The following is a 27,185-nucleotide window of genomic DNA, read 5'->3' on the forward strand; positions in this document are numbered from 1 at the left end:
GGGGGGGGGGGGGGGGGGGGGGGGGGGGGGGGGGGGAGCAGCAAGGCAAGGGAGAAGAAGGGGGCTCCTTTGTGGAGCCCACTCCCAGGGGTTCCTGGGGATCAATCATCTGAAAGCTGGAGAGGCTTGTAATTTTATTCCCTGGGAGGAGGAGCCTGAGAAGTCGGCCAGTGGGGTGGGGATGAAATGCGGGAGGGGGGAAGAGCGGCCAGGGGAGCTGTTCAGGGAGGGGAGGGACTTGGCTAGGTCTCCCAAGCCTTCTCCACTCTCCAAACTTTCACCAAACTCTTGGCCCCCGCCTTCCAGAAACCAAAACACAACAAGCTCTGGAGGAGCCGCGAGCGGCGCGGCGGGGCGGGCGGACTCGCGGCGGCACTGAGCCTCGGGAGGCTGATGCAACTTTCCCTTTAAGAAAGCCACCTGGGCGCACCGCGGTGCGGACCCAGCACGCCTGGGCCGGGGGCTGCAGCATGGTAAGGGGGCTTGGGGAACGGAGAGCTGCGGCCCGCGCCTCCGTCAGTCCTGCCGTCGGTCTGGGTTTGGTGGCTCCGCGGGGCTAAGCCCCAGGACCAGCGGGCGTGAGTGAGTGTGTGTGTGTGTGTGTGTGTGTGTGTGTGTGTATGATCGCGCTTGCATGCGGGCATCTGTGGGTAAGTGTGTGGGTGCACGCACGAGGATGTCTGTCTCGCCGCAAAGATCGGGGGTAGGTGCGCGCGTCTGGGTGTCACCGCTGTCACCAAGGAGCTAAAGCGGGAGAGAACGGAGGGGGGGCGCGCTCCCGAAGGGGGGGTCGCTGCGTGTCGAAGCCGGCTCGGTCGGGGGCGGCGGGCGCGGAGCTGTGCGGATAGCGCCGGAACCAGAGCGTGTCACGGTCCGTCTGGGGCGCCAGTGGGTCTGCGCGCCGGGGGCCTGCGCGGCCGGGAACCGGCGGGCCGGCTCTGCGCCCCGCGTGCGGGCTCCCACTCCATCTCTTCGCACCGCTGGCAGGCCTGGCTGCCTATCTGGCCCCTCCAGCCGGCCTGCCTCCCTATCTGCCCGCCCACCCACCGGCCCGGTTTGGGTTCCCGCGCGCCCGCGGGTCCCGGGAAGCCGCGCCAGGGGGTCCCGACGCCCTCGGGATCTTTGTCCGCGGCTCCCGGCCACGGCTTTGGGAAGGGACTACGGCCGTGGAGTTATTTTGGGGCTGCTACTCCAGGGAAAATCCGCGCCCTCGCTACCCCAACCTTCATTCCGGGTGCGTGTGGGGCGGGCCCGGGCGGCCACAGGTGAGGGCGGGGGCCTGGCAGTCGGGGGCGCCCACCCCCAGCCGGCGCCCCGCACCCCGCAGCCACCGCCGGGCGGTGGAAGGCGGCGGGGCCGGGGCGGGACGGGAGGGGGGCTAGCCAGGAGGGCCGGGAGGGGCCGGAGCCGGCCTGGGGGCGGGGCAAGGGGGCGGGGACCTCGGCGCCCCGGTACTTTTCCACCGCTGGGGCCGGGGGCGGAGCCGCCGCCTCCACACCAGCTGAGAGGCCCACACGTGGCGGCTGATGTAACACCGCCCCCCGACACCTCGCACCCCGATTAAAGCGGACGCACCCCGCTTCGAGGAATCGGGGTGCTACAGGCGGTGCCGCAGCTCCAAAAGCGACCGCGCCCCTGCCTGCCCGCCCGGGGCCTCCTCGCAGTCCGCCGGCTGCTTCTTAAAGGAGCCGCGCCCCCTTTCGGGCCTGCTCTCCGCAGACCACGCCCCCTCGCTGGTCACTCTTAAAGGAGCCGCGTCCCCGGCTCGCTGACAGCTCCCGCACAAAGCCTGGGTCTATTTCTTTGCTGAGGCAAGCTTGATGCTGCGGTTACTAGAAGATAAAGGCTGGGGTAAAGGCGGGGGCGAGGAATGGAAAATGAAGAAGGGCCTGAGAAGTCCAAAGTGAGGGAGCATCGGAAGGTTGGAGAATAGTGGGTGAGGGAACTGGTTCTAGGAAGGGACTAATGGGCGACACTGAGCATGCCCAAGTATTTCCAAGAACCGCAGAGAAAACGCCCCCTTACTCGGCCTACACTGCGACTGCGGCGGTGCCCGCTCTGTGCCCAGCCCTGGGGACACAGAAGAATCACACGTTTGCCCTGGAAGATCTCTCCAGTTCGTGGGGAGCCAGATCTGGACACAAGTAACCATGCCGCAACACTACATGTGACGAGCGTGTTAATCAGATGTACACAGTGTGCTTTGCGGGTTCGGTGAAAAGGTGACTGCAACTGGAGGAGGAAGGAAGGCTTCTTGAAGATAATGCCATTGGGACAGGTTTTGAAGCTGGGGAGGATATATACCAATGGTAATGGGGACAATGGAACCACCTGCACAAACATGGAGGCAAGAACCTCTGGGAATGCTGAATAGTCCCACATGGTCACAGGTGGCTGCAGGTAGCTGACCTGGGCACCAGGCAAAACTAGAAGCCCTCCCCTGCTCCCACAGCCCCTCCTCTCCCTCGTCACAGCAAATAGAGTTTATGCTGCCTCCTCTCTCTCCTAAACTGTGAGGTCCTTGAAGGCAGGGAAAGAGCTTGTCACCTTTCCATTCCCAGAGAGGACTCCAGGGCTTGGCTCAGATGGACCTTTACAATTGATTGACAGACAGCCCCGTTTGGGGAGAGGGAAGGACAGAGCAATGAGCCAGTTAAGTAGCTGGGTCCTATGACTGCCCTCTCACCATCCACCCTTGAGTGGCTCCCAGGCAGCTCACACCCAGCTCTCCCTCTCCCCACTCTAAGCCTGCAGCACCTGGCACTCCTGTCTCTGGGCCTGGCTCTGGCTTCTTCCTGTTGCACCTGCAGAAACCAGAGATTCCCGCTTGTCCCTCACCTCCTGTGCAATTCATCACCAAGTCCTACCAGTCACCTTCTATATTTTTCTCAGATCTGTGCACCTCTCCGCACCCTATGGCCACCGACCTGGTCCACACCCCCTCATCCCTGGCCTGGCCTCCTCCTGACTGACTTCTCGTCCACTAACCCCTCCCTCCAGTCCTTTCTCCACACTGTGTCTAGGGTGAGTTTTCAAAATGTACATTCCACCAGTTGCTCCTGCCAGGTGCAACTCTGCCTTAAAGCCTTTGATCGAGACCATTGCCCTCAGGATAGAAACTAAAATCCAGGCCCCAAAGGCCCTGACCCTGCTTATCTGTCCACCTTCATCTTTGGCCACTTTCTCCTTGGCAATCTGAGCCCAGCCTCAGGGTCTTTGCACATATTTCATTTGCTTGAATCTCTGTTCCTGTTCTCTTCCTCACTATTGCGACTTTGCCTAAATAAGTCCCTCTGACCCTATAGCATTGCTTCCTCAGGAAAGCCCCCTGTGACTCTCAGACAAGGCCAGGTCCCCCTGCTCTCAACTCTCATAGAAGGATCTTTCTCCTTCAGTCTTGGATTGTCTGTGTTTGAGTCACGAGTTTCCCTCTTTCCCCCTAGCCTGCAAGATGCAGGGGGGCAGAGACCGATGAGTTCTTACTGCCCAACACAGGTCTGGCCCAGAGCAAGCCTGAAATAAATATTTGTGGTAAAGTGAATTTAATTGTGGCCAGCCTTAAATGCCTGCTAAACAATCTAGCCTATATCCTGTTGGCCGTGGAGAACGATGAGGGGGAATTGGGGCTTTAGGGCTTTGGGAAGATTAGTGGACTGGAGGGGAAGACTTGCAATAGAGTCCAAAAGTAAGCAGAAACTTCAGAACTTACAAAGGAAGTATTACTAGCCCCATCTTCCAGATTGAGAAAACTGAGGCTCGGAGAAGTTAAGTAACTTGCTCAAAGTCACATACGTAGTGAGTAGCAGAACCAGATTTCCAGCCCAGACCTACCAGGTTCCAGAGCCCAAGCTCTTCATCACATGCTAAACTGACTACTTGCCAGTGGTGGTCCATATGTGGTACTTTTTGAATGGATGGATGGGGCCATTTAACAGAATGGCAGAAATGGCAGAAGCAGGAGAAGCAGCAAAACTTTCTGCCCAACTCATTCATTCTCCTGGAGGCCACCACCACGCAGCCTCTGTAAACCAATATGTAAACACTCTGAGCACAAGGACTATATTTGCAGTCAGTGCTCAGGGATGACCTGAGTGAGAACACCCTGGAGCCTAAGTTCTGGGCAGAATGTCCTCAGTTTACTTACCTAACCAGGGGGCATAATAATTACCAGCCCAAGAGGTGGCTCTTAATAATGCCACCTGCTGTTATTACTATTTGTTGGCCGAAGAGGGACAGCTTTGGGACAGTCAGATCTAAAGTTTACAGCTTAAGGAGGGGTGCAGTGAGTGAAGAGGACAATGGAGCACAAACCCCCTCTTCTCCTGACTGCCCCCAGAAGACCAAAACCATGCGCAGGGGTCTCTTTAGGAGGACCCTTTGAGAGGCAGAGAGACCAGCCTGGGTGACTGACAGAAGGGAAATGGTTACAGGTCACATCCGCGCCTACCCCCACCTTGGGGAAAAGGCTGTGCGACATCAAGTGGCCAGGACCAAGCCCTAAGGAAGCCAAGTGCTGATTTTCACAGGCAAGGACCTTCCTCCTTGTCTCTTCTGGCCTTCTAAAACCTTCCTGGACCTGTAGGAGAGAGGCGGCCCTTGACAGGTGGCTGTGGGTGGGACGGAGTGCCACAGAACAGTCTTTGGAGTAGAGTCTACTCCCTGGGAGGGTAGAGAAGGCCCCAGAAGATGAATCCAGTCCCTCCTGGGACCAGGCCCTATGGAGGTTGAACATTCTTGTCCACCTAACCCAGGGTTTTCCTCCCATGAGAGAATTCCTCCCTGAAGGTTGAATCCTCTACAGCCATACCACCCTGAACACGCCCGATCTCGTCTGGAGGTTGAATCCTCTCCTGAGGCCCGTCAAAAACAACCCCCTATTACATCCGTGTCTGACATTAAACCTGTATACACCAGCATGGCCCTATGGCCACTCCTTCCGTTTGTCTGCCACCTCATCCGGCTTGTCACGCCCACATTGTGTCTCAGATGCTTCCTACAAGGTCTCAGGCTGGCCTGGACCATCGTTCCAATACCTCAGTCTTTTTTTTTTTTTTTTAAAGATTTTATTTATTTATTTGACAGAGAGACACAGCGAGAGAAGGAACACAAGCAGGGGGAGTGGGAGAGGGAGAAGCAGACTTCCCGCGGAGCAGGGAGCCCGATGCGGGGCTCGATCCCAGGACCCTGGGATCATGACCTGAGCCGGAGGCAGACGCTCAACGACTGAGCCACCCAGGCGCCCCCCAATACCTCAGTCTTACACATTGCCCTTCAATCCCATTCAAGCAAGACATCCTGCCCTGGGCTAGGGGCAGGCACCGAGGGTAAATGAAACACGGACCCAACCCGCAGGGAACGCACAGTCTCATGGATGACGGACAGAAGCAAATAAGTCTAGTATGCGTTGATAAGGACACCAGTAGAAACCTGCTAAAAAAAAAATGAAAGGATGGGGATTAACATAAGAATAAAAAAAAAAAAAAGAAAATCGCAAACAAACAAAAAAGAAATGTTGATTGTAAAAGCGAAAAGTTAGAAATAGTCCCAATGGCTGAAGAATTACCAAATTAATTGTGATACATTTATGTTTATGTTTATCAAAATAAACAACTTTGACTGTATAAAAAAAAAAATTTCCCAATAGTCTTATCTTCATTAATCCTATGGGGCACTGTTCCACAGAGTTCCTTTTTGGAATATTGAAAATGTTCTAAAATTAGATCGTGGTGATGGTTGCACAACTCTGTAAATATACTAAAAACCATTGAATTTTGCACTTTAATTGTGCATTTAGTTGAATTATATGTCAATAAGCTGTTAATAAAAAAAACAGGGTAATAAATATTCAAAGCACAAAAAAAAAAAAAATGAAAGGAGGAAGCAGTTTGTTCACTGTGGTTGGGGAGAGTGCCAGGAAAGGCTACAGAGAAGAGGTGACATTTCAGCATGGTCCTAAAGGATTTGCAGAATTTTACCGGGTTAGCAGGAGGGAAGATGTTGCAGGCAGGGGAAGGCCTGAGCCAGGGCAGGGAAGTGGTCCCGTGCATGGCGTGTTTGGTGCTCACAGAGCTTATGGTCCAGGGCAGTGACATAACAGCGTGCCCGGCTGTCCTGGAGCCCAAGCTGAGTGGCACCAGGATGAGGAAGGACAGTCGTGACTGCCCGGCTGGGGTGAGCTTGGGGAGCACGTGCTGATCCAAGCTGACTCCCCTTCAGGAGAAAGGTTGAAACCATCCACACAGACGATGAAGGAACTGGACCCTGTCCCAGTCCTGTGTTCATTTTTTAATCTTTTATAGAATTGGGCATCTAGAGAGTCAAAAATAGACCTTTGCCCCTTGGGACGGGATCCCTGGAGACCAAGGGATCCAGGGGAAGGGTTGGAAGAAGGGCCAGGAAGGAGCCGATCGAGGGTCATCCAAAAAGGACGAGATGGGAAAGGGCCTGGCAGAGGGTGGGCCAGCCTGGGCGGGGAGTGAGGGCCTGCCAGCTGGTGGTCCGGGCCCAGCACTACCTGTCCTGGAGAACCCTGACAGCCACACCTGGCCTGCCCTCACCTTCCCGGGCCAGGTTCCCACCCGGCTCTCTGCTCTCTCCACAGCTCTTGCGGTCTGTGGTCTGAAAGGTGCTGGAAGCAGAGCCTGTGAGTGTGGTCCAGGACTCCAGGGCCGCTCCCCAACCTGCTGCTGCCATGGTGGGAAAAGGTGCCAAAGGGATGCTGGTGAGTACAGGAACCAGACTGCAGGGTGGAGGGGGGTGTCATGAGCACTGCCCCCTCTGAGGCCTGCCGGCTGCTTGCCATGCCAGGGCTCCTGACTAGTAGGGCTGTCCCAGGCCCCAAGCAGGCGGCCCCTTACCCGACAGGCTGGATGGTGTTGCGGCTCAGAGCCCATAACGGGGCCGATTCTGCCACAGAGCCTACGACGCCCCGTCCTCATCACAAGAGGTGCTCTGGCCAGCAGGACAGGAGGACACCCAGGACAGTCACACGGTCGGCACCCTCGCACCCCACCCCCACCCCATGCTCTGCCCGCTGCAGGGAGCATTCCGATGTGCTAATCAAGGGGTCTTCGGACCCTGTCTGGTTTTTCTCTCCTTCCCTGCTTCCTTCTCACTCTGAAAAGTAACAAAGAACGTTTCATTTTGAATCTTCTTCTGAGGCCTCGGAAAACTCCCCTCTCCCCCTGCCCCAAGGCATGGCCCTTCCTTTGCCCGCTACCCCAGAGCCCAGGAGAGGTGCTAGGGAGGCCCCGGGAGAGGCAGCTGGCAAGAGCCGGGCCTGGTCAGGGCTTGAAGGAGGAAGACTCACTGAGGGACAGAGCAGGTTGGCACTGGAAGCAGGAACCGGAGAAAGATGTCAGAACCGATCCCAAGAGCAGTGGTTGTATTTCTTCTCTTGGGGACCTTGCCTCGGGGACAAGCTAGATGGGGCGGCTGTCAGGGGAAAAAGCTGGTGACTGAGCACAGCCCTGCCCTTGGCCTCTCTCACCCACATCAGTTCCTTCCATTGCTTTTCTCATTCTGTGAAGGATCGACTGGCCTAGGGTCTCTGCGGAGCTCCCCCACCCCCTAAATAGGCCCTGTCTCTCACCAAAGATTTCTGGGGCTCAGAGTACTTGGTCCAGAGCAATGGTTTGGGAGAGGTAGATGGGCAGTTTCGCTCATCTGGGGGTAAGGACCCTCTATCCTGCTCCGTTCTGAACGTCTAACATTCAGCCCCTCAGGCCTGCTCTGGCCTGGCTCCTACTGGTTGGAACCAGTCTGAATGAACCAAGTTTCTGAAAGTATTCCTGAGCCAACCTGAACTTGGGGTGCTCATAAACGGGCAGAGATGAAGTCTTGTGACCTGAACACTTGCTGGAGGTGATGCTGTGATCGGGCCAAAAACGGCCTCCCTTTCCCAGAGAAGTCCGGGAATTGCCACAGGCCTACGGTCCGTAGGAAGGGGGGTGTGGCCCTGCCCCGTGCTACATGGAGATTCCGAGCCCCACGAAACCCAAGAAACCCTCTGGGTATTCCCTGGCTGCTCTTTTTTCTCGGGAGTGAGCCTGAAAGGACTGGTGCAGGCAAGCGGTTGAGATGTGGGAGGCTTCTGTGCCACAGAGCGAGCATCAGTCACAACGTCCCATAATCCCTGCCCGGAGCTGAGCTTCCCGGACTCTGGGCTCTGCCCGGCCAGCCTGTCTGTGGAAGGGATTGCTGCCTTGGGACGCCCGTTCCCAGCCCCAGGATGTGCCTAAAGATAGCCGGGGCTCGGATGCCCTCTGCCCTTTGGCTTCTGCCGGCCACTGCTGGTTTGAGGCCCATAACATCTGTCCCCTGGGCTCTACCGCCCTCCCCCCCCCACCACCACAGCGGTTGCTAGAGATTCTATTCCTGCCTCTTTCTCAGTTCTGCTGATGACCTTGGGCTACTCTCTTCTCGGGCCCCAGTTTGGAAACTGCAGCCATCTCCGTTCAGGGCTTGTCTCCAGGACACAGGCTCCGAGGAGCGCCATCCCTCCTGGCTGGCAGGCGTAGGCAGCTGAGCCAACACTTTATTAGACTCTTGTGCTCCCCTAACGGCAAAGAGCAGAGGACACTCCTTCCAGACATGCCCTCCTCTCTATGCCGTGGTAGGGGTAGAAGAGAGGCTACCGAGGGCCACGCATGTAAGCTGCTTGGACAGTCCCAGGCCTGTGGCTTCTTCTGCCATTTGTGCCCCCGTATGTGGGGAGGGGGTAGCTAGCCCCTGCCGTGGGTTCCTTACTTCCATCCCCTTTGCCTCCGGTTTGGGTGTGAAGACATGGGTCCCCCCACTCTCCTCAGCGTCGGCAGACACCCTGTGTCATCCTTGGAGCTCCTGCCCTTTCTTCATGGGGCAGGTGCCCCGCCGAGAAGCAAGCCCCTCTTCAGCACGTGCCCAGGCCCACATGCCTGGTGCACGTGTCCCTCCCCCCACCCCCAGCCCAGATGGTCTCTGCCGGGCCAGCTCAGCTGCCTCCCTCACGCCTCAGCAGCTCCTAGGACAGGGCCACGCAAGAACCCAGCTGGCCAGGGTGCCTCCAAGCCTGGGAGCAGCTGGGATGCTTGGGGGCACCGGGGGGTGGGTGGGGTGATACTTCCATGGAGACCTAGTGCCTCTGCATACGCGTGGGGTGGGGCTGCCTGGGCTCAGAGGACAGGGAGCTGGGGGAGAGAGCCCAGGACAGGAGAGCCCCACTGGGTCAGCTCTAACCACACGGCCTCACACCAAGGTCACAAGCTGGCTGATTCAGGCCCCTCTCCATGCCTGCTACCCACTGGCACAGAGTCTTGGGCAACAGAGGCCTTGGTGAGCCTCGTTGGCCTCTCCCCGTGTCTTTGAGCACACTGGCTGCTCCTGCCATTGGGAAACCTTGTGATGCATAAGAGCAGAGTCACCTGGGCTAGGGCCGTGAGTGCCAGAGGTCTAAATCATCCCAGAAGGCTTTGCAAGCACCACAGGCCACCGGGGGCTGCTGCACCCTGACCTGTTCTGTTATGCTTTTTTTAAAGATTTTATTTATTTATTTGAGAGAGAGAATGAGAGAGAGCACATGAGAGGGGGGAGGATCAGAGGGAGAAGCAGACCCCCTGCTAAGCAAGGAGCCCGATATGGGACTCGATCCCGGGACTCCAGGATCATGACCTGAGCCGAAGGCAGTCGCTTAACCAACTGAGCCACCCAGGCGCCCCTGTTCTGCTTTGATAGGATTTGTACACCTCTTATCTGCACCATCCATTGCAGGGCCTGGCACACAGTGGGTGCTCACCCAGCCCACATCCTGGCATGTGGCAAGTGCTCAGCTAATACGGGTTTGGCACTCGCTGGGAGTTTACCAAGTACAGGGTTTGGCCCACGTTGGGCACTTCCTAGGTGAAGAGCCTGTCGACGACGGGGCCCTCACCTGGCACAAGCCCCGGCATATGGGAGATGCTCACCTAGGACATACTTGCCACACAGTGGGCACTCGTCTGTCATAGTGCCAGGCGCACAGTGGGCGCTCCCCCAGCTCCCGGCTGGGCATCCATTGGGTGCTCGCCTGGCACAGAATTTGGCCTACATGGGCTTCTCCTCTAGTGCAGGACCTCGCCCACCGCAGGGGCTCACTGGCATTGGGTGGATATAAAGTGGGTGCTCTCTTCACACAGGCCTGGCACACTGTGGATTCTTCTAGCATCTGACTCTGTGAGTCGTGGGGCCTCTGCTAACACAGGTCCTGGTGGTACAGTGCGTGCTTTCTAGGCACAGGGGCTGGCACACAATAGGGACTCTCCCAGCTCAGGGGCTGGCACAGAGTGGGCCCTCTCCTTATATAAGGCCTAGCACGGAGGGGGACTCTCTTAGCCGGGACAGCCTGAGCTATGACCTAGATGATCAACCAAGTGACCGGAGATGTGTAACTACACCCTCCCAGGGAAACGGACAATATCTAGACCCAGTGTTCCTCAGGCCTCCTCTCTGGACCTAAGATCCTGCCTCCCTTCCCCTTGGTCTGCTTCCCCTCCCCACCTTCCCTGGAGCACGCCTGCTCAGCCTGTGCCCTCCCCTCCCCTCACACAGCTTCCCTGCAGCCCTCCCCCTGCTCAGTCCTAGCTCGGCAGGACCTTCCCCCTGGAGGCACAGGGCACAACAAAGCAACTAGATTCCTTGCCCCTCTGGAGACATGCCCACTCTTATTAAGAAAGTCAGAGGCGGGGGCTGGGGGAGTCGGCCTCCCAAAGTGGGGCTGGAGCAGCTGGATCCCACTAATGAGGCCTCATTACGGCCAGGGCCCAGCTGGGCTGCTGCCGTCTCCCGTCCCCATGGCCAGGGCCAGAGAAAGCCGTCCAGCCAGGGCTGTCTGTTCTGGGCACCCTGCCCAGGCCAGGGCAGCCAGAGCCCAGAGCCCACCCTGGGTGGAAGTGAGCATTTGGGCATCATGGGTGACTGGGCCTTCCTGAAGCCAGTGGCCCAGCCAGGGCTTTGGCCCACAGTCTGTGTGCGCAGGAAGTCAGCGGAGCGTGTCTGGGGACCTGGCTGCATGAGGCTGGCCCAGTGACAGGCTGAGTCAGTGGGGTCTCAGACCATTCTTAGGTGACTTGCTTGAGCCAAGGCTGGTCTCTGTCTACCCCCCAAAATGGGGATAATAAGGTATCTACATCAAGGCATTTGCAGGCGGGCGGGGGGGGATTAAATGAATGAATATATGTAAAGTGTTTAGGACAGTGTCTGGCTCATAGTAAGCACTTAATATGTATTATCTATTACTATTAGTGCTAATTCTCCCTCGATTTGATGATGGGTGGATATTATTCCTATTTCAGAGATGAGGAAACTAAGACCAGACATGTTAAGTGACTTGCCTAAGGCTATATATGGTGAGAAACTGGCAGTGCTGGGGTTTAAACCAGGTCTATCTGACTCTAAACTTGTGCCCCCCCTTTTTTTTTAACGTGCCCTTCTTTTTTTTTTTAAAGCCATCCTAAAAAAAAAAAAAAACATCCTGACATGTTCCCTTTGAGGTCACCATACTTACCAAACTCACAGAAAAGCTAGGTTTTCTTTACAGCAGAATTCATGCATGCTTCCATTTGGTGGGTGCTTGCTAAGATCCTACCATGTACCAGGCCCTCTGGCAACCTATCAATTTCCAAAGAGAGGTCCGCCTTCCTGGGGCCAGAACACTCGTGCCTACCTTCCTGGCCACTGGTCTGTGGTATCTCAGCATCAGCTGGAGACTGACCCGTGAGTGTGGCCTCAGGGAAGTGGGACTGGATGGGTCTGAGTGACGTCCGCCCCAGTGACGGTGACACCTGCTGGACTGAACCCAGCCCGTGCAGCACATACTCCCGGAACAACTCCTCAGGCCCTGGGCAATGCAGTACAGATCTCCGAGGCTCCTATCCTGTGGCTCCACCTTTGCCTGGACTCTGTGGTGACCACTCTCTGGGCTAGTGTCATCTTTCTTTTTTTTTTTTTTTAAGATTTTATTCATTTATTTGACAGAGAGAGAGATAGCGAGAGCAGGAACACAAGCAGGGGGAGTGAGGGAGAGGGAGAAGCGGGCTCCCCGCTCAACAGGGAGCCCGATGTGGGGCTCGATCCCAGGACTCTGGGATCATGACCTGAGCTGAAGCAGACGCTTAACGACTGAGCCACCCAGGCGCCCCTAGTGCCATCTTTCTTAGGACAGGTGACCTTGCAGTTCCCCGGGCCAGATCTTTCTTGCGTGGTCAGCCACATTCTTCTGTGAACACCCTCAATCATCTTGGCTGGTTGAGGGTCTCCAACTCCTTCGGGGGGAGGGAGGCAACAGCTCCAGAGCCCACCATCCCCCCGCCCACACCACTCTAAGAAGTCTAAGATGCTTTGGTAGTGCCCTGTGGACTATGCCCCCCCTTCTTCCTGCCCTTCACCAAGTCTAGTGCCCAGTGGCTCCCAACCATCCTACCAGGGGCCCACCAAGTGCCAGGCCTGGGAGCTCAGAAGCATCTGGGCCCCGAGGCCACTCACTCGCTCCCGAGCTCGCTCTGCCTCACTCTGTGGTTGTGAGTATGTGTGTGTGTGTTTTGTTCCAATAACTTGCTGGAAACAAGGGAAAAACACAACAAACCCCACGCCTCGCTCTAGCTCTGGAGCACCCGCGCTGGGCTGCATGGGGACTGGCCAGAGGGGGAGGGCCGGGGAGGGGTAGGCAGAGCTGCAGGAGGAGATGAGGTGAGAGTAATTGCAGCGGGAGAGGCAGGGGATGTGTTAGTGTCGCCTGGAGCTGGCAGAGGCATGAATGAGAGCGGAGACAGGCGCGCTCCGCTCTGAGTGCTCATCCTGGGATGGCCTCGGCTCTTGGACCTGTGGCCCCCTCCTCCCCAGGACAGGTCAGTCACCTTCCAGAAGGTTGAGCCCCCTCCCTGGAGCCAGGCGGTCTGGGAGGCTGGGCTGGGGGGTGGGGAGAGGGGCTGAGTGGTCTGTGCCAGGGAGGGGCAGGCCCAGCCAGCCAGGGAGACAGACACCAGCAAAAGTGACCCAGAAAGTTGCAAGTGTGCGAAGGAGTGCAGGAAGAGTTAGCTGTGCGGTGGGGGGCCTGGGGGAGGAGAGTGGGGGTGGTGAGCGCTCCCCAGCCCAAGGACCTGCTGAGAATCTGCTCTGTGTATCAAAGCTGCATTGTCCTAGCTCCCGGGGAGACGGGCCGGAGGTGCCCAGGAATTGTACTAATCAATACAGCCCCATTGTCCATGCCACGGCAGTTACTCCTATGGGGAGAGTGAGCAAGGGAGCAGGGGGACGTGGTACATGGACTCAGCAGTGATGGTGGGGGAAGAGGATGGGATGGGGGTCTCAGGTGGGAGGAGAGAGAGACCCCAGAGAACGTTCACCAGTGTCCACGGCAAGTGCCCGGACGGGGTGGGCACCCATGTGGCCTCATCCCTAGAAGCTGGGGATGTGCACAGATGTCGGGGACAATGGGGCTGATGGCAGCAAGTGTGAAGGGACAGGGAGAGCCATCCTCCCCGCCCCGTAGAGCATTCTGATTTGACCTTCAGAAGGCAAGAGAAGGAATGTCTTCTGGGAAGACCTGGGTTGGGTCCGGGGGAAACATTATGCAGGACTGCCCTCAAACCTCAGAACTGCCAGGGTCACAGACCAAAGCCACTTCCCCGAGTGCCAGCCCCACTGCCAACTGTCTGGGGTAGAGACTGCCCACAGCTGCTGCGTGTGAGGCAGGGCTGCCGGGCTTCTCCAGGGCTAGAGGCAGGGCCCACCCAGTGTCCGCCATCACTGCTCCCCAGGGCCTGGAGCAGAGCCTGGCGAGCCTGGGGTGCATCTTCTGTCTGCTCCCTGCAGTGTTGGCAGGTCTCTCCCCACCAATCAGTGCTCTGGGCGGAACAGCACAGGGCATGCCCTTGCCTCTCTCACCTGCTCTACGAAGGCTTGGACTCCTAACAGGTGCCCAGAGCTTGCTCTGAAGCTTTCCTGGAGGCAAGAGGCACTAACAGCCCCTGGGTACCGCTTGGCCGAGGGCGGATTTTCCCATGGTCCTGCTCCTCCACCCCTGGCCCCTGACTCTTTCCCAGATCTGGATCAGCGAGGCCAGATAAAGGACAGAAGGCTCGGTCGTTGTAGGGCGGGTGCTACCTAAGGGCCAGCCTGGTCCCTGGACCAAGGGGAGAGAACTTGGGGGAAGAAGAATCTAAGGGTGTGGGGAGGTCGTGGGGTCTTTTAAGGCAGCCACAATTTACTGTAATGGCGATTCTGCCTGAATTCCCCGATAGGGCTCAGAGAAAGTTGCCGGTGATCTGGATTTGGCTCAAGGTCAGTCTGGGATGTGGGGTCTTGTCTGTCCTCCTCCATAAAGTTTGTCTTGGATGGGACTTCATCCCATGAGCAAACCCCAGGGCTGCAGAGTTCTGAACAAGAGGCCTTCTAGATCCCAGCGGGGCCCGCCCAGCCAGGCGGCTCCAGGATTCTTCAGTGTCCACCGAGAGCAGGAGGAGGGAGCTCACAATTCACAAAAATATCCAGTGGACACTGGTCTGGGAGGGTGGGAGTGAGGAGCCAGAGGAGAGCCGTAGCCCAGGGTAGAAATCTGGGCTCTGTCCAAGTCTGTGCATGAAGAAAGAAGGGGGTGCATCCCATGCGGGTGGTCACCTCTGGGAGGGGGCTCTGCGGCTTTGTTTCCTCTTTACTCTTTGCTGTAGGTTCCCATTTTTTTTGGTGATAAGCTTAAAATGCTTTTATAATTAGAAGAAAAACAATAACCTTTTTTTAAGGATTTTATTTATTTATTTGACGGAGAGAGACACAGCGAAAGAGGGAACACAAGCAGGGGGAGTGGGAGAGGGAGAAGCAGGTTTCCTGCTGAGCAGGGAGCCTGATGCGGGGCTCGATCCCAGGACCCCGGGATCATGACCTGAGTTGAAGGCAGACACTTAACGACTGAGCCACCCAGGCGCCCCAAAAATAACATTTTTTAAAAGTCATTTAGAAAGTTAGTGGGAACTAATGGAAGATTCAGGAGAGAGTCAGGAATAGGAAAATTCCAGGCAAGGCAGAACTACAGAGATTAGTAGATCTACTAAGGTGGCCTAGTCTGTCCACTGATTTTATAGTTAAGGACGCTGAGTTGCAGGGAGTGGAAATGACTTGCCCAGAGTCACTGGGGGAGCAGGCTCTAGAATACTGGGGTTCTCATGCCTGGCGCAGGGTCCTGCGCTGCCAAGCCCAAGGCATGGTGGGGAGATCTGGATTCTGCCCTCAGAGCTGAACACCCCTCATTCCAGGAGCTCATCCAGAGCATAAGCCAGGCACAAGGCTATGTAAAGGACTTATGTAAGTGATTGCTCTCTATGGCTCACTCGGCTAGGCAGGCACAGGGTGGGAGGTCACAAGTCCTTGTGTGGGACTGGACCCTGCTGCCTTAAGGACTGCTCCTAAGGGGAAGGGCATCTGTGCATGTGTGGTCTTTTTTTTTTTAAGATTTTAGTTATTTATTTGACAGAGAGATAGAGAGCACAAGTAGGCAGAGTGGCAGGCAGAGGGAGAGGGAGAAGCAGGCTCTCCACTGAGCAGGGAGCCGGACGGGGGGCTCGATCCCAGGACCCCGGGATCATGACCTGAGCCGAAGGCAGCCGCTTAACCGACAGAGCCACCCAGGCGCCCTGCGTGTGTGGTCTTATGTGAGGGTCTTATATGCGTGTGTCTTTGTATGGTGGGCATCATGGAGGATGATCAGCCAACTTACCCCACTCAACCATGGAAAGAAAGCCCCAAAGCCTGCCTTCTACCCAACTTGGGGAGCTCGGGCACAGGGCAGGGCTGTCCCTATCCTGGAGACCACCGATCATGCCCATGGCCATGGAGTCTCAGGTGAGGGTTGGGGCTATCCAGGGAGCCTGGGGAGGAAGCACCAGCCCCCTGTGGTTTAATTCATCACCCAGGTGTGAGCAAGGGAGGAAGGGAGAGCAGCGAGGGGCAGATAGTGAAAGATGGGTGATGGGCAGGAGAAGCCTGGAGCCCGGCCATTCGGCAGGGCTGAGCTGGGTTAGGCAGACGGGCCGCCGGTCTGGCTGAAACTGTGAGCACAAAGGGGTTCTTTCGTGGGTGCCCGAGAGCCGACGTCCACTGCAGGGACAGATCTGATCAGTGGTACAGGTGTCCACCCAGCAGAACAAGAAAATGAGCGGCTTAGGCTAGGGAAGAGGATGCAAGGAGAACAAAATCGAGGCAGTGCTGGAAAAGCTCGCCAGCTGTCGGTCTCGCTGCCCAGGAAGGCAGCGGCCGGGAGTGCCCAGGGGAGAGCAGAGAGGAGAACTGGAGCCTCCAGAAGCCCCACAGAGCATTTTGGAGATCCTTTCCTCTAGCGTACTTGGAGAAAGGGGGGCTTGCTATGTCCTCGGCAGAGAGCCAAGCCCTCACCAGCCAAGTCACCTGAACGTAGCTCGCACTAGAACGGAAGTCAGAGGCCTGGCCGTGGCTCCCATGGTGACCTCCCAGCCACTGCTCTGGGAGTCGGCCCCACGGTGCTGAGACGCAGGCCTGGGAGCCAGAATTGGGGCGCTTCTCACGCGGCTTGCAGAGTGTCGCTGACCCCCAGCTCCTTCTGCACCGCAGAGCCCTAGTGTGGTCAGGAACTCCCACCAGAGCCCCATCCCCGGCTCCCTGCCCCAGGCCCCGGTCTCAGGGCTCCCGCCTCCCGAGTCGTGAGTTGTGGCCACATGGCTGAAGTGGTTAGCGCGAGGCCCAGTGGTGTGCCACTCATTAACTGAGCAGAGCTGGCTCCTGAGGGCTCAGTTAAGTGGCGGCCTGGGGGCACCCCCACCCTCACTGTCCCCCTCGATGCCAGGGAAGGAGCAGAGCTCAGAAATCCCGGTCGGGTCCCGCTGCACTTGGTTTGGGGGGCGGTGCCTCAGCCTTCAAGCCTTGGGGACCTCGGCCTCTGCAAGGAGCCCTGCCTTTGCCCTGCCCATGAAACCCTCCTGGCCCCTCGGGTGTCTCTTTTACAGCTGTGAGCACTGCTTCGTGACCCCACCCATTTACTCTGCAGCTGCCAGTCTCCCATTGTGCCCCTAAGTAAACAAGCCTTGGACAGAATAAAACTGTTATTGTAGGGTCAACATATAGGAGCCCTATTTGGCCGGGATTTGTTTGGGAATGCAGGAGCTGTCCCCAAGCCGGCCTCACACCCTCTGAAAAAATGCCCCTGCCCGGACCGTGCAGAACTGCTAGGCCTGTCCCCAAGAAGGCCTTCGGAGGTGGTGACAGCCTTAGGCAAGATTCTGTATGGGCCTGTCCCAGAGGACACACTCAGGCCGTGAGCCACCCTCTCTCCCAGAGCCAGACTGGCCCTCAAGCCCCTTCATCAGGGAAGCCTTCCCGACCTCACCCTGCGTGCCCCCCCGCCTGGCCTCCTTCCATATATCCTTGTGCCTTGAGAACCTGCGCTTTGTGGTCACCTCGCGGCTGCAATATAAAAATCATGGATTTGCTTCTGTCATTGATGGCTTGCTCCCCCACTGATTTCGAGCTCTGAGTGCGTAGAGGTGTCTGTTTAGCTCGCTGCTGGATTCCCAATGCCTGGTGCAGGGCCTGGCACACAGTAGGTGTTAGTAAATCCCCGTGGTTGCAGGAATGAACGCATGCAGGCTCTTTCAGCCTGTCAGTTCACTCTGCGTGCGCCTCGAAGGGGACTGGACCCCAGTTCTCGGTGCTGTGCCCCCAAACCTCCTTGGAGGATGTGAAGGTCAGTGTCTCCTCTGGGGGCGATGCCAGGTTGGGTGTACAGGATGGTTACTCCACAGGGTGTCGGTGTTTTGGTGGCAAGCCGAAATAGGCCCACTGCGGGCACAAGGGGTACGTGGCTGGGGCCTCCACTGGGCACTGGTGCCTCCCGAGTCTGCATTCCCAAATAGGCCTTTCTGGAAAGCGCACAGGTCCCAGTGAAGCCATTCCTCCTCTGCATTTGTCGGTCCGTGTCAGGATCCGGCAACATTTCAAAGCACCAGACCTCTTTGTTTATTGGCCAGTGTGACTGTTGTCCTTGAATATGTCTCTTTCAAGCTGGGGGCCAGTGTCACTTCAGCAGCGTCCCTCAGAAGCCATGCTGCTCTGTCTCCAATCCTGGTGTCCTCCAGGGACTCCTGTCTGTTTCTCTCAAGGGAATAGCCCATCTATTCAGACAGAGACAGCCCAGCTGTCTCTGTCACTCTGTGCTTCTCTGCTGGTGATTCTCAGGGTCCCTAGTCTCCTAGTGAGAGCCCCCGACCCCTCAGGCTCTCACTCAGGGTGGCTTGATTTCCTGTCACCCTGGGAGGGGCTGGAAGGGCCATGGCATGGGGAAGGGGCATATTTACACTTGTAAAGGGACTTGCTGAGCCAGTTCCAGCTGTGGGGTTGGGGTTCAAAAGGGGCTGTCCTCAGTGGGGCCTCAGGCCACCCAGCCCAGCCCTGCAGGCCTCCCGCCCACCCCCGCCCCCGCCCAGGGCAGACCCAGCTTCCTTTCCTTGGGGCAAATTCCCCTCATCGGCCCCTCCTGGCCAGCCCCCTCCTCGTCCGCAGCCCACCCCCTCTCAGCTCAGAGACCTTTTTCCGGAGTCCCTCCCTCTGTTTCCCCTAGCAGAGTCTGTCCTTCAAGTCTGGCGTGGTGCCTACAACTCTGGTCTCCTCCCCCAGCTCATGGCCAGCACCACCCAGCCCAGGTCGGCTTCCCCAGGGCCCCCTCCCCGGCCATGGGCAATATAGATGGCTCCCCTGGGTCCTCCCATCCTGAGCCCCAGAACGCCCTCCCCAAGTCCGGCCCAGCTCAGTTAGTCCCCCGTCTCCCGCCTCACAGTCCTGCCCATCCCGTGCCCCCAGGAAAGCGCCTTCAGCTGGGGGAAGGGTCGGGCATCCCCTCCCCCACACCGCCTGCCCGTGGGCGGCGGCGTGCTCAGCCTGGTGATGTGGTAGTGGCGGGTGGGGGGTGCTGTCTGGACACAGGCCCCTTTGTGCCCAGCCCGACTTGGCTGCTTGGTATGAGGCTCAGCTGCTCCCAGATCCTCACCCAGAGGGGAGAGGGGAGGCTTTGGAGGGGCTGGGGCTGGGGGGCTCTGGACTTGGGCTCCCTCTCAGTGTCCCACCTCTCCGATGTTGGCAGCAGCTGCTCAGGTGGGCTGGTGCCCCTGGCACAGGGTGCTGGGGGGCTGGTGAGGGAGGCCCCGCTTGGCACCCTCCAGCAGCCGCTCCTCTCTTCTCCGCTTCTCTGCCAGGCCAGCCAGCAGCTCCTGCCAGTAGAGGGGAAGCCCGGGGTGGGTGGGGGTGGGGGCTTGGGGGGTCCATGGTGTCCCCGCTGGGAGAGGCCCAGAGGGTCAGGCACGGGAGCACAAACCTTTCTGATGGTAGCTTCTCTCCTGTCCCCACAGAATGGTGCTGTGCCCAGCGAGGCCACCAAGAGGGACCAGAACCTCAAACGGGGCAACTGGGGCAACCAGATCGAGTTTGTACTGACGAGCGTGGGCTATGCCGTGGGCCTGGGCAATGTTTGGCGCTTCCCATACCTCTGCTATCGCAACGGGGGAGGTACCCAGTGGGCACAGGGCAGGGACCTCCCACTTAGCTAGAGCCTACCCACCAAGGCCTGGACTACCCCCTCCCTGGCACAGACCCCTCTCCAGACAGGCTGGCCTCTGGCTCTCATCTCCTTTGCCCCAATCCCTGGCTTAGGTACCCTTTACCTAATGCACAGGTCACCCCCTGACCCTGGCTGTCTGCTGTTTGGGCCTGACCCTGCTAGCCTGCTCCCTTGAGGTCAAGAGAGGTAGAAAAAGGTGCCCCAACCTCCCAAGGTTTCCTGTCTTACACCCCCTGTGTGTCAACAGCCCCCTAAATGGTTCAGGGAATTTGAGGATCCCAGCGACTTATGTTTGTGAATTTGCTTGGTGAAGCCATCAAATCCCACCCTAACATGGTGGGTCTGGGGCCTGGGTTCTGTTCAGGAAGCTTCTGCCAAATTAAAAGGCACGCTGTGGGTAGGATGCCTCAGACCCAGGCTCTTGCTCAGTGCGTGGACCACCCTCCTCTGGTCTTAGCCGATCGCAAAGGTTTTGCTGTTGGGTTCTCAGCAGGAAGAGGGTGGGACCCCCCAAGCCCGCCCTGAGCCAGCCCTTTCCCTGCCTGCCAGGCGCCTTCATGTTCCCCTACTTCATCATGCTGATATTCTGCGGGATCCCTCTCTTCTTCATGGAGCTCTCCTTCGGCCAATTTGCAAGTCAGGGCTGCCTGGGGGTCTGGAGGATCAGCCCCATGTTCAAAGGTGAGGCCTGGGTGGGGTACACCGCCTCCCCCCCGGCCCCCCCCCCACACGCACGGGCCTCTGGGGGCCTACTCACCCATCTGTACAAACACTGTCAACCCCCACGGAGCCTTGGTGCTGACCCCAAGCCCTACATCAATGGCCAAGGCCACAGATGCATGCTGGGATCCATGTTTACTTGGCCTCCACCCTCCTCACCTACCACGTGTATACACAAAGCCCCCGGGCCCCCCAGCTCACCCCTGCTAAGGCCTTGACCTGTCCCTTCGATGGCCCCCCACAAAAGCCTACCCTGGGGGGCCCTTCAACATTAACCTTGCCTCCTTCAGCTAGATGTGTGAGGCTGCCCCCCTTCCCTCCCAGGTGTGGGCTATGGCATGATGGTGGTGTCCACGTATATTGGCATCTACTACAACGTGGTCATCTGCATCGCCTTCTACTACTTCTTCTCGTCCATGACGCACGTGCTGCCCTGGGCCTATTGCAATAACCCCTGGAACACGCCCGACTGCGCTGGGGTGCTGGACGCCTCCAACCTCACCAACGGCTCCCGGCCCGCCGCCCTGCCTGGCAACCTCTCCCACCTGCTCAACCACTCGCTCCAGAGGACCAGCCCCAGCGAGGAGTACTGGAGGTGAGGCCCCACTGGCCCCGGGCTGGGGGGGACACCTGGCGCCAAGCCTCGGCTCTCCCCCCTTGCCATCGGGCAACTTTCTGCCGACCCGGTGGGGTGCGGGGACCGGAGCCGGGCAAACTAAGGAGTTTACAGACTAGCTCAGAAGAGGAGGCTGACACAGCCGAGAATGATGGAGGGCTGGACGCTGAGTTGAGCGTCCTGACAGGGTGCAGTGAGAGAGGGCTCCAGCAGTCAGGCACGTCCGCAGGGCAGAGTCGGGGGACAGCGGGGTGTCTTCCTGGTGAGAACAGCGTGAGCAAAGGCCTCAGGTCCCAAAGGAGAAGAGGCTGGTCCTGACCCTGAGGGGAAGCTCTTCTGATGAGACTCACAGGTGTGTGGGAAACTCATGGGCCCTAAGGGAGCCTAGGAGGGGCCACCAGCCTTCCTGGAGAACTTATATGAATTAAGCGTAGACTTACCACTGCAGGGCAGAGGGAGCCGTAGAAGCTTCCTGAGCCCAGGGCTGTCATCATCAAGCCGTGCTTAGGAAAGACAGCCTGGCACTAGTATGCTCTGTGGTGAGAGAGACTGGAGTCTCAGGACTGGCTGCAGGGAAGCTGCTGTTGGAGGTGTTCTAGAACACCTTGGCGTGAGGGCGCAGGGGGATGTCCTGAAGGAAACCCCCCATGTCCTTTTGGGGAACTGGTGGGAAGAGAGTGTTGGGGGCCTGTGGGTAAGCCATGTTAATTCATTCCATATCTACAGGGTCTGCTCTGCCAGGCCCTAGGTACCCATGGGGTCTGAAGAGCCCTGAGCCCCTCGCCTGAGGAGTCCACAGTCCTGAGGGGGGTCATATTAGGGCAGGTGCTCAGGGGTGTGGTAGGGGCACAGAGACGGGGTGGTTAGTTCTGAGGGACGGGGCCATGAGGAGGTGGTCCGGAAGGCTTCCCTAGGAGGGAGGAGGGAGGTGTAGAAGGGTTGGGAGAGACGTGGGCAGGAAGGCCGTGGCCACGAGGTGGCGAACTGGAGACAGGTGGGACGGGAGAGGCCAGAGGCATCATAAGGCACAGGGCTTCCCAGGCCAGGCTGAGGTTTGAAGTTTCTCCACCAAGTGGTAGAGAGCCAGAGGCGAGATGGCTGAGGCTCCGGGGAGACGGAAGTCCTAGCGGGTCAGAATCCTCTGAGCCTGGTCCCGGTGCTCCGACCCTGCAGGGCCCAGCTTCCCTGCACCAGCCGCCATGCTGTGTCACTGACATTCAAAGACAGCTCGGATGTGGTCATTATCCACAGGGCTCGCGGTGTAGACAACAGCGAGGGGCAGGCAAAATTACCTCCAGGCCGACTCGGTCCCTCAGTCGCTGGACAGATCATTTCTCGAGCACCTAGTAGGTACCAGACACTGCCCTCGGAAGGGAGACAGCGTGAGGAGTAAGACGCTCGGCTCCTGCCCTCGTGGAGGTCCCATCTACCGAGAGGACTAAGCAGTTTACTGCACAGTTAGGTATTCTACTGCGTTTGAGGCATGGTGTGGTCAGGACAACTTGATCTAGACTCGGGGGGTGGGGGGAACCTGAGGAGCACAAAGCCTCACCCGCACCCACGGGGCTGCTCCAGAGCCTCTCAGCCCAGCCGGTCTGCCAGGGAGGCCCAGCCGGCTAGGGCCAGCCACGACAAAGTTCTGGAGATTTCATCCAGGGCAATCAGAGGGGAATAGTCCTCAAAGAAAACTGGTCATGGGCTTTGGGGGGGGGTGCCCAATGGGTGGCCCATTGAACTCTCCTCAGTCAGGGCTGGAGTCAAGCCTGCCTCACTAGCCCCTGTCCCAGGCGGAGCTCCTTCCCAGCAGGATGGCTCCCTGCTGCCCCCTCCTGGAAACCCTGGGAAATGACCCTTGAGAGGCCTGCCCAGGCCGGCTTCAGCAAGGAAGCGAGGAGAGCAACACCACCGTTCCCCTGGGCACCTACTATGTGCCAGGCATGTTATCTCCTATCACAGTATCCCTATTTTTCAGATTCAGAGACTGACTGATGTTCAGAGGTTAAGGAACAAGGCAGCAGCGCTGGGTCAGGAGATGTGCTTCCACTGTGCCTGGCGCCTGGTATGAATCAGGCCAATGATACTCTACAGGTGTCCTTGGTCCACACTCTCCAACACCCCTTTGGAAAGCTGTGTGATCACATTTGAGCCCACCACAACCTCGTTTGCTAGCTCGTGCAGGTAGTATAAAATAGTCCCGTTTACAAATGAGGGAAGCAGGTCAGAAAAAAGATTAGGAGACTCCTCTAAAGCAAGAGAAGCACAGAGGACAGATTTCTGAGCCTCAGTCTGCCTCCTGCCCACCCCTTGGCCCACGGTCTCCTCTCTCCCCCCAGCCCTTCAGTCTTGTTTTACGATCCTCTGCGTGCTGGTCTGATTCCGGCCCGTAGGCGCTAAGTAACGACCAGGCTCTCACCTCCACAGCCTGTGGTGCACAGCAGAGCACCCGAAACCCAGTGGGACTCAGGCCCCAGCACCCTGCTCCCAGCGTCTTCATGGCAGCTCTGGGGTAGCACAGACCTCACTCAGATTGCGGCTCTGTCACTCATCAGCTGTCTGGCCTTGGGAGATCGATCACCAAACCTCTCTAAGTCATAGCTGTTTGTCCATTAAATGGGAGGGGTCGCAACACCTACCTTGTTGTTATAAAGAGGGAATGAGATCATGCGGCATCACTCCGAAGAACAGGGACGGGCGCTCAGGAAGCACAGTGATGCCTGCCGACAGGCTCCAGCCGCTGCTGGAGACACAAAGAAACACATTAGGCTGTTTTGTGATCGCTGGGCTGGAGCAATTAAAAAATAATGCAGAATAATTCCAGAGATGTTATGCATCGAGAGCCAACTTGTAAATATGCTGGGTTCCAAGAGTTCTTAGGTTAATTGATCTCAAAAGCACATGGTCCCAAAACAAAACGAAAAACTAAATATGGTGCCATAAAAAGAGAGGTAGAATTCACTACTTGGTACCCAGGCTAGCATTCTAAACTTTTTAACGCCCCGGTATTGTAATGCTGTGCCCTTGCAAATCATATAAATGATTTAAACATAATCAGATAAAATACTACCAGTTTAACATATATAATTAGACAAAGTTAAAAAAATCTTCTGAACAAGAAGTGGTTTCTTTTCGTGGAATGCTATTGGCTGAAGTAAAGCAGCTCTGAGTAAGCAGCAGAAGGACCCTGTGGCTATTCTGGAAGGCTTCCAGCACGCAAGTGCCCTGAGTAGGTGTGCCCGGTTGGGTGGGGTCTGGGCAGCCCGGAGCCCCCAGCCCAGTTGCCTTCAGCTTTGAGTGACCTTGTCTGCTTACCTCAATAGCCCCAGAATACTTTTTCTGTGTGCTATGAAGGAAAAAAGATTGGAAAGCACTGTCGAAGGGGACCAGGTGACTCTTGCTGGTGGTCCCACAGCTCCTGAACTTCTGCCATCCCCTTGCCTTTGGTTCCCCCATTGACTAAAAGCCTGGAGTTGGGCACGTGTTGGACAGCGCCCTCTTCAGGTCGTGGTGCGAAGGGCAGCCTCCAGGGAATTTCTGAGGCTGCGAAGAGGCAGGCCCGCCCCGCAAACACCAAATCCCAGGCCTGGCATCATTGTCCCATGAGGGGACAGAGTAACATCGCATCACAAGGTATTAAAAACGTTGCCATGAGGTTTGAGAACTGACTTGGGAAAGAAAGTGCGAATAGCTGAGAATGATAGAGGACAGCCTCTGAGCTATCTTGAGAGGTCCTAGCTGTAAAAGGGGACAGAAGGGAGCCTGTATTTACCTAAATCCAGCTACAGATTATGCTAGGTTGGTGTTATTATGCCCATTTTACAGATGAAGAAACTGAGGCTCAAGAGCTTACCTCTTGCTCATGACTTCTAGCCTGGAAAATTGCAACAACCAGGCTGGTGTCCGCTCCCAGGTTCTCTCCTTTCTACCTCCAGATCCATTTACCACAATTTTCACTCATTCATTCATTCATTCATTCAACAAATATCTTTTGAGTACTGCTCTGTGCCAGGCACTTTGCTAGGCACTGGGGGCGCTGGGTACTCCTGCCTTTCTAGAAAATGGATGACAAACAAAATAAATAGGTTAAAAGAAAAAAAAAAGGAGACATACGCTGTGGAGGAAAATCTAGCAAAAGGGGTAAGGAGTGCTGGGCAGGGGCCAGGGCTGCCATTTTAAGCAGGGTAGCCAGAAAAGGCCCCTTTGCAAAGAGGGTACCCGGAGTAAGTACCTGAAGGAGATGAGGAGGGTGAAAGCAATGCCGACAAACCCAGCTGCATAATTTGTGGGGCCCAGTGTGAAGTGGGCATATGGGGCCCCTTGTTCAAATGTATGCAGAATTTCAAGATGTCAGTGGCAGAGCATTAAGCCCAGCACGAGGGCCTTCTAAGCAAGGGGCCCTGTGTGACTGCACACGCCTCACACCCGTGTGTACATGTGGATATTTGGGGAAAGAGCCTCCAGACAGAGGAAAAGCTCGTTCGTGCAAAGGCCCTGAGGGAGGGGCATGCCTGGCATGATTCAGGAACCACGAGGAGCCCAGTGCAGCTGGGGTAGTGAGCAGTGCGTCAAGTGGGAGGACAGGAGACCAGAGGGGTGGCAGGTTGGGGACAACGGACCACTTTGGGCCTCGCAGCCACTGCAAGGACTTAGGCTTTTCCCTGGTGAGAGATGGGAGCCGCTGCAAAGTTTTGAGCCAAGGAGAGACCCTGAAAGTGCTCTTTTTTTTTTTTTTTAAAGATTTTATTTATTTATTTGAGACAGAATGAGAGAGAGAGAGCACAAAAGGGGGGGGGGCGGTCCGAGGGAGAAGCAGACTCCCTGCCGAGCAGGGAGCCCGATGCGGGACTCGATCCCGGGACTCCAGGATCATGACCTGAGCCGAAGGCAGTCGCTTAACCAACTGAGCCACCCAGGTGCCCTGAAAGTGCTCTTACCAAACCCTTCAGAAGCTTCCCATTGCTCGCAGGATAAAATTCAAACTTCTCAGCCTTGTCTTCATGGCTTCTTATAATCTGGCTTCTTCCTATCCTTCACCCTTCTCTCTTCCCTTTACCTTCTGTCCCAGCCTTGCCGAGCTGCTGACAGACCCAGCCAGGCTAGCCATGTTCTTTCACGATCCCCTGTCCTGCTGAGCGCTGCGTCCTCAGCCTGGCATGTGCTGCTTCTTCTCTTCACCCACTTGCTCCCATTCCTCAAGCCTTAGCTCAAGCCTCACCTCTTCTGGGAAGCCTTCCAGTGTGCCCCTCCACCACCCTTCCAGTGGTGTCCATATGCCCGATCCAGGTCTCTATGCCCAGCACCTCGCACAGGGCCCGGCACATAAGTGTCCAGTTGATTGAAAAGGCACTGCTGGGGCGGTGTAGGGCACCAGATAGAGCCACACATACATAGGGGAGGAATTCGGGTTCAAGCCTAGGCCTGCATGCTCCAGAGCCTCCAATCTTTATTCAGCACTCCACCACCTCCCTCAGTTCATCAGGGATGGAGAAGGCTAGTGTGGATGAAGAGTTCACAGAAGGCTTCCTGGAGGAGGTGACACCTGATAGGATGTGTCCGGTCTAGAGGAGAAGGCATTACTAAAGGGAGAAATGCACAAGCCAGGGCCTGGGATGGGCCGGAATAGGGACAGGGAGACCTCCACACTCCCAGGACTGAGGAGGCTGGCCCAGGCTCAGGGTGTTACCCCCAGGCGCCTTTGTGGTCCTGGAGGGGCTGCAAGCAGTGGAGTCTCAGGGCAGCAGACAGAAGGGGTGGGGTGGGGCCAGTTGGGGCTGGGGCCTCATAGTGGCACCCTTCTTCCACATGCTGCACCCTCATGAGAAAGAAGGAACCTGCCAGGCTGCGCCCCAGGCCTTGGGAATCAGTCACTGGGCATCAGGGGCCCGGGCCTCAATAGCAGAGTATCCCCTTCCCCAGGCTCTACGTGCTGAAGCTCTCAGACGACATCGGGAAATTTGGGGAGGTGCGACTGCCCCTCCTCGGCTGCCTTGGTGTCTCTTGGGTGGTGGTCTTCCTCTGCCTCATCCGTGGGGTCAAGTCTTCAGGGAAAGTAAGTATACCCCTCCCCCAGCAGGGTCTGTGCCCACCCAGAAAGACCCTGCTTTCCCTGCTGGGGTTGTGTGTAGGGGTTGGGGGCAGGCGGTGATGAAGGGACATGGGAGGGGAGGAGCGGCCAGAGGGTGGTGGGGTGGTGGCTGGGGGGCCAGGCAGGGGGTGCCCAGGGCGGGAAGAGCTGGGAGGAGTCCAGCGGAGCCTGTCTCGTGCACA

At 57.4% G+C, this 27,185-nt stretch overlaps 1 protein-coding gene across 3 annotated transcripts in view; it reads left to right on the forward strand.

The window, feature by feature from the left end:
• The first annotated feature begins 293 nt into the window (after positions 1-293).
• The window catches only part of SLC6A9 (solute carrier family 6 member 9), a 32,787-nt gene continuing 5,895 nt past the window's right edge, over positions 294-27,185 (forward strand). The window contains exons 1-6 of one of the 3 annotated variants that reach the window (XM_035018763.1): positions 294-473; positions 6,602-6,721; positions 19,377-19,533; positions 20,135-20,266; positions 20,630-20,900; positions 26,835-26,967. In XM_035018763.1, the coding sequence (XP_034874654.1) occupies positions 6,692-6,721; positions 19,377-19,533; positions 20,135-20,266; positions 20,630-20,900; positions 26,835-26,967 (723 nt within the window). In that variant the 5' untranslated portion in view covers positions 294-473; positions 6,602-6,691. Of the gene's footprint in view, positions 474-6,601; positions 6,722-19,376; positions 19,534-20,134; positions 20,267-20,629; positions 20,901-26,834; positions 26,968-27,185 lie in introns of those variants that run through there. The other 2 variants (XM_035018764.1, XM_035018765.1) reach the window with 2 other exon arrangements.

Source organism: Mirounga leonina, unplaced genomic scaffold (genome assembly GCF_011800145.1).
Source record: "Mirounga leonina isolate KUSES-001 unplaced genomic scaffold, KU_Mleo_1.0 Mir_173, whole genome shotgun sequence".
Lineage (NCBI taxonomy): Eukaryota > Metazoa > Chordata > Mammalia > Carnivora > Phocidae > Mirounga > Mirounga leonina.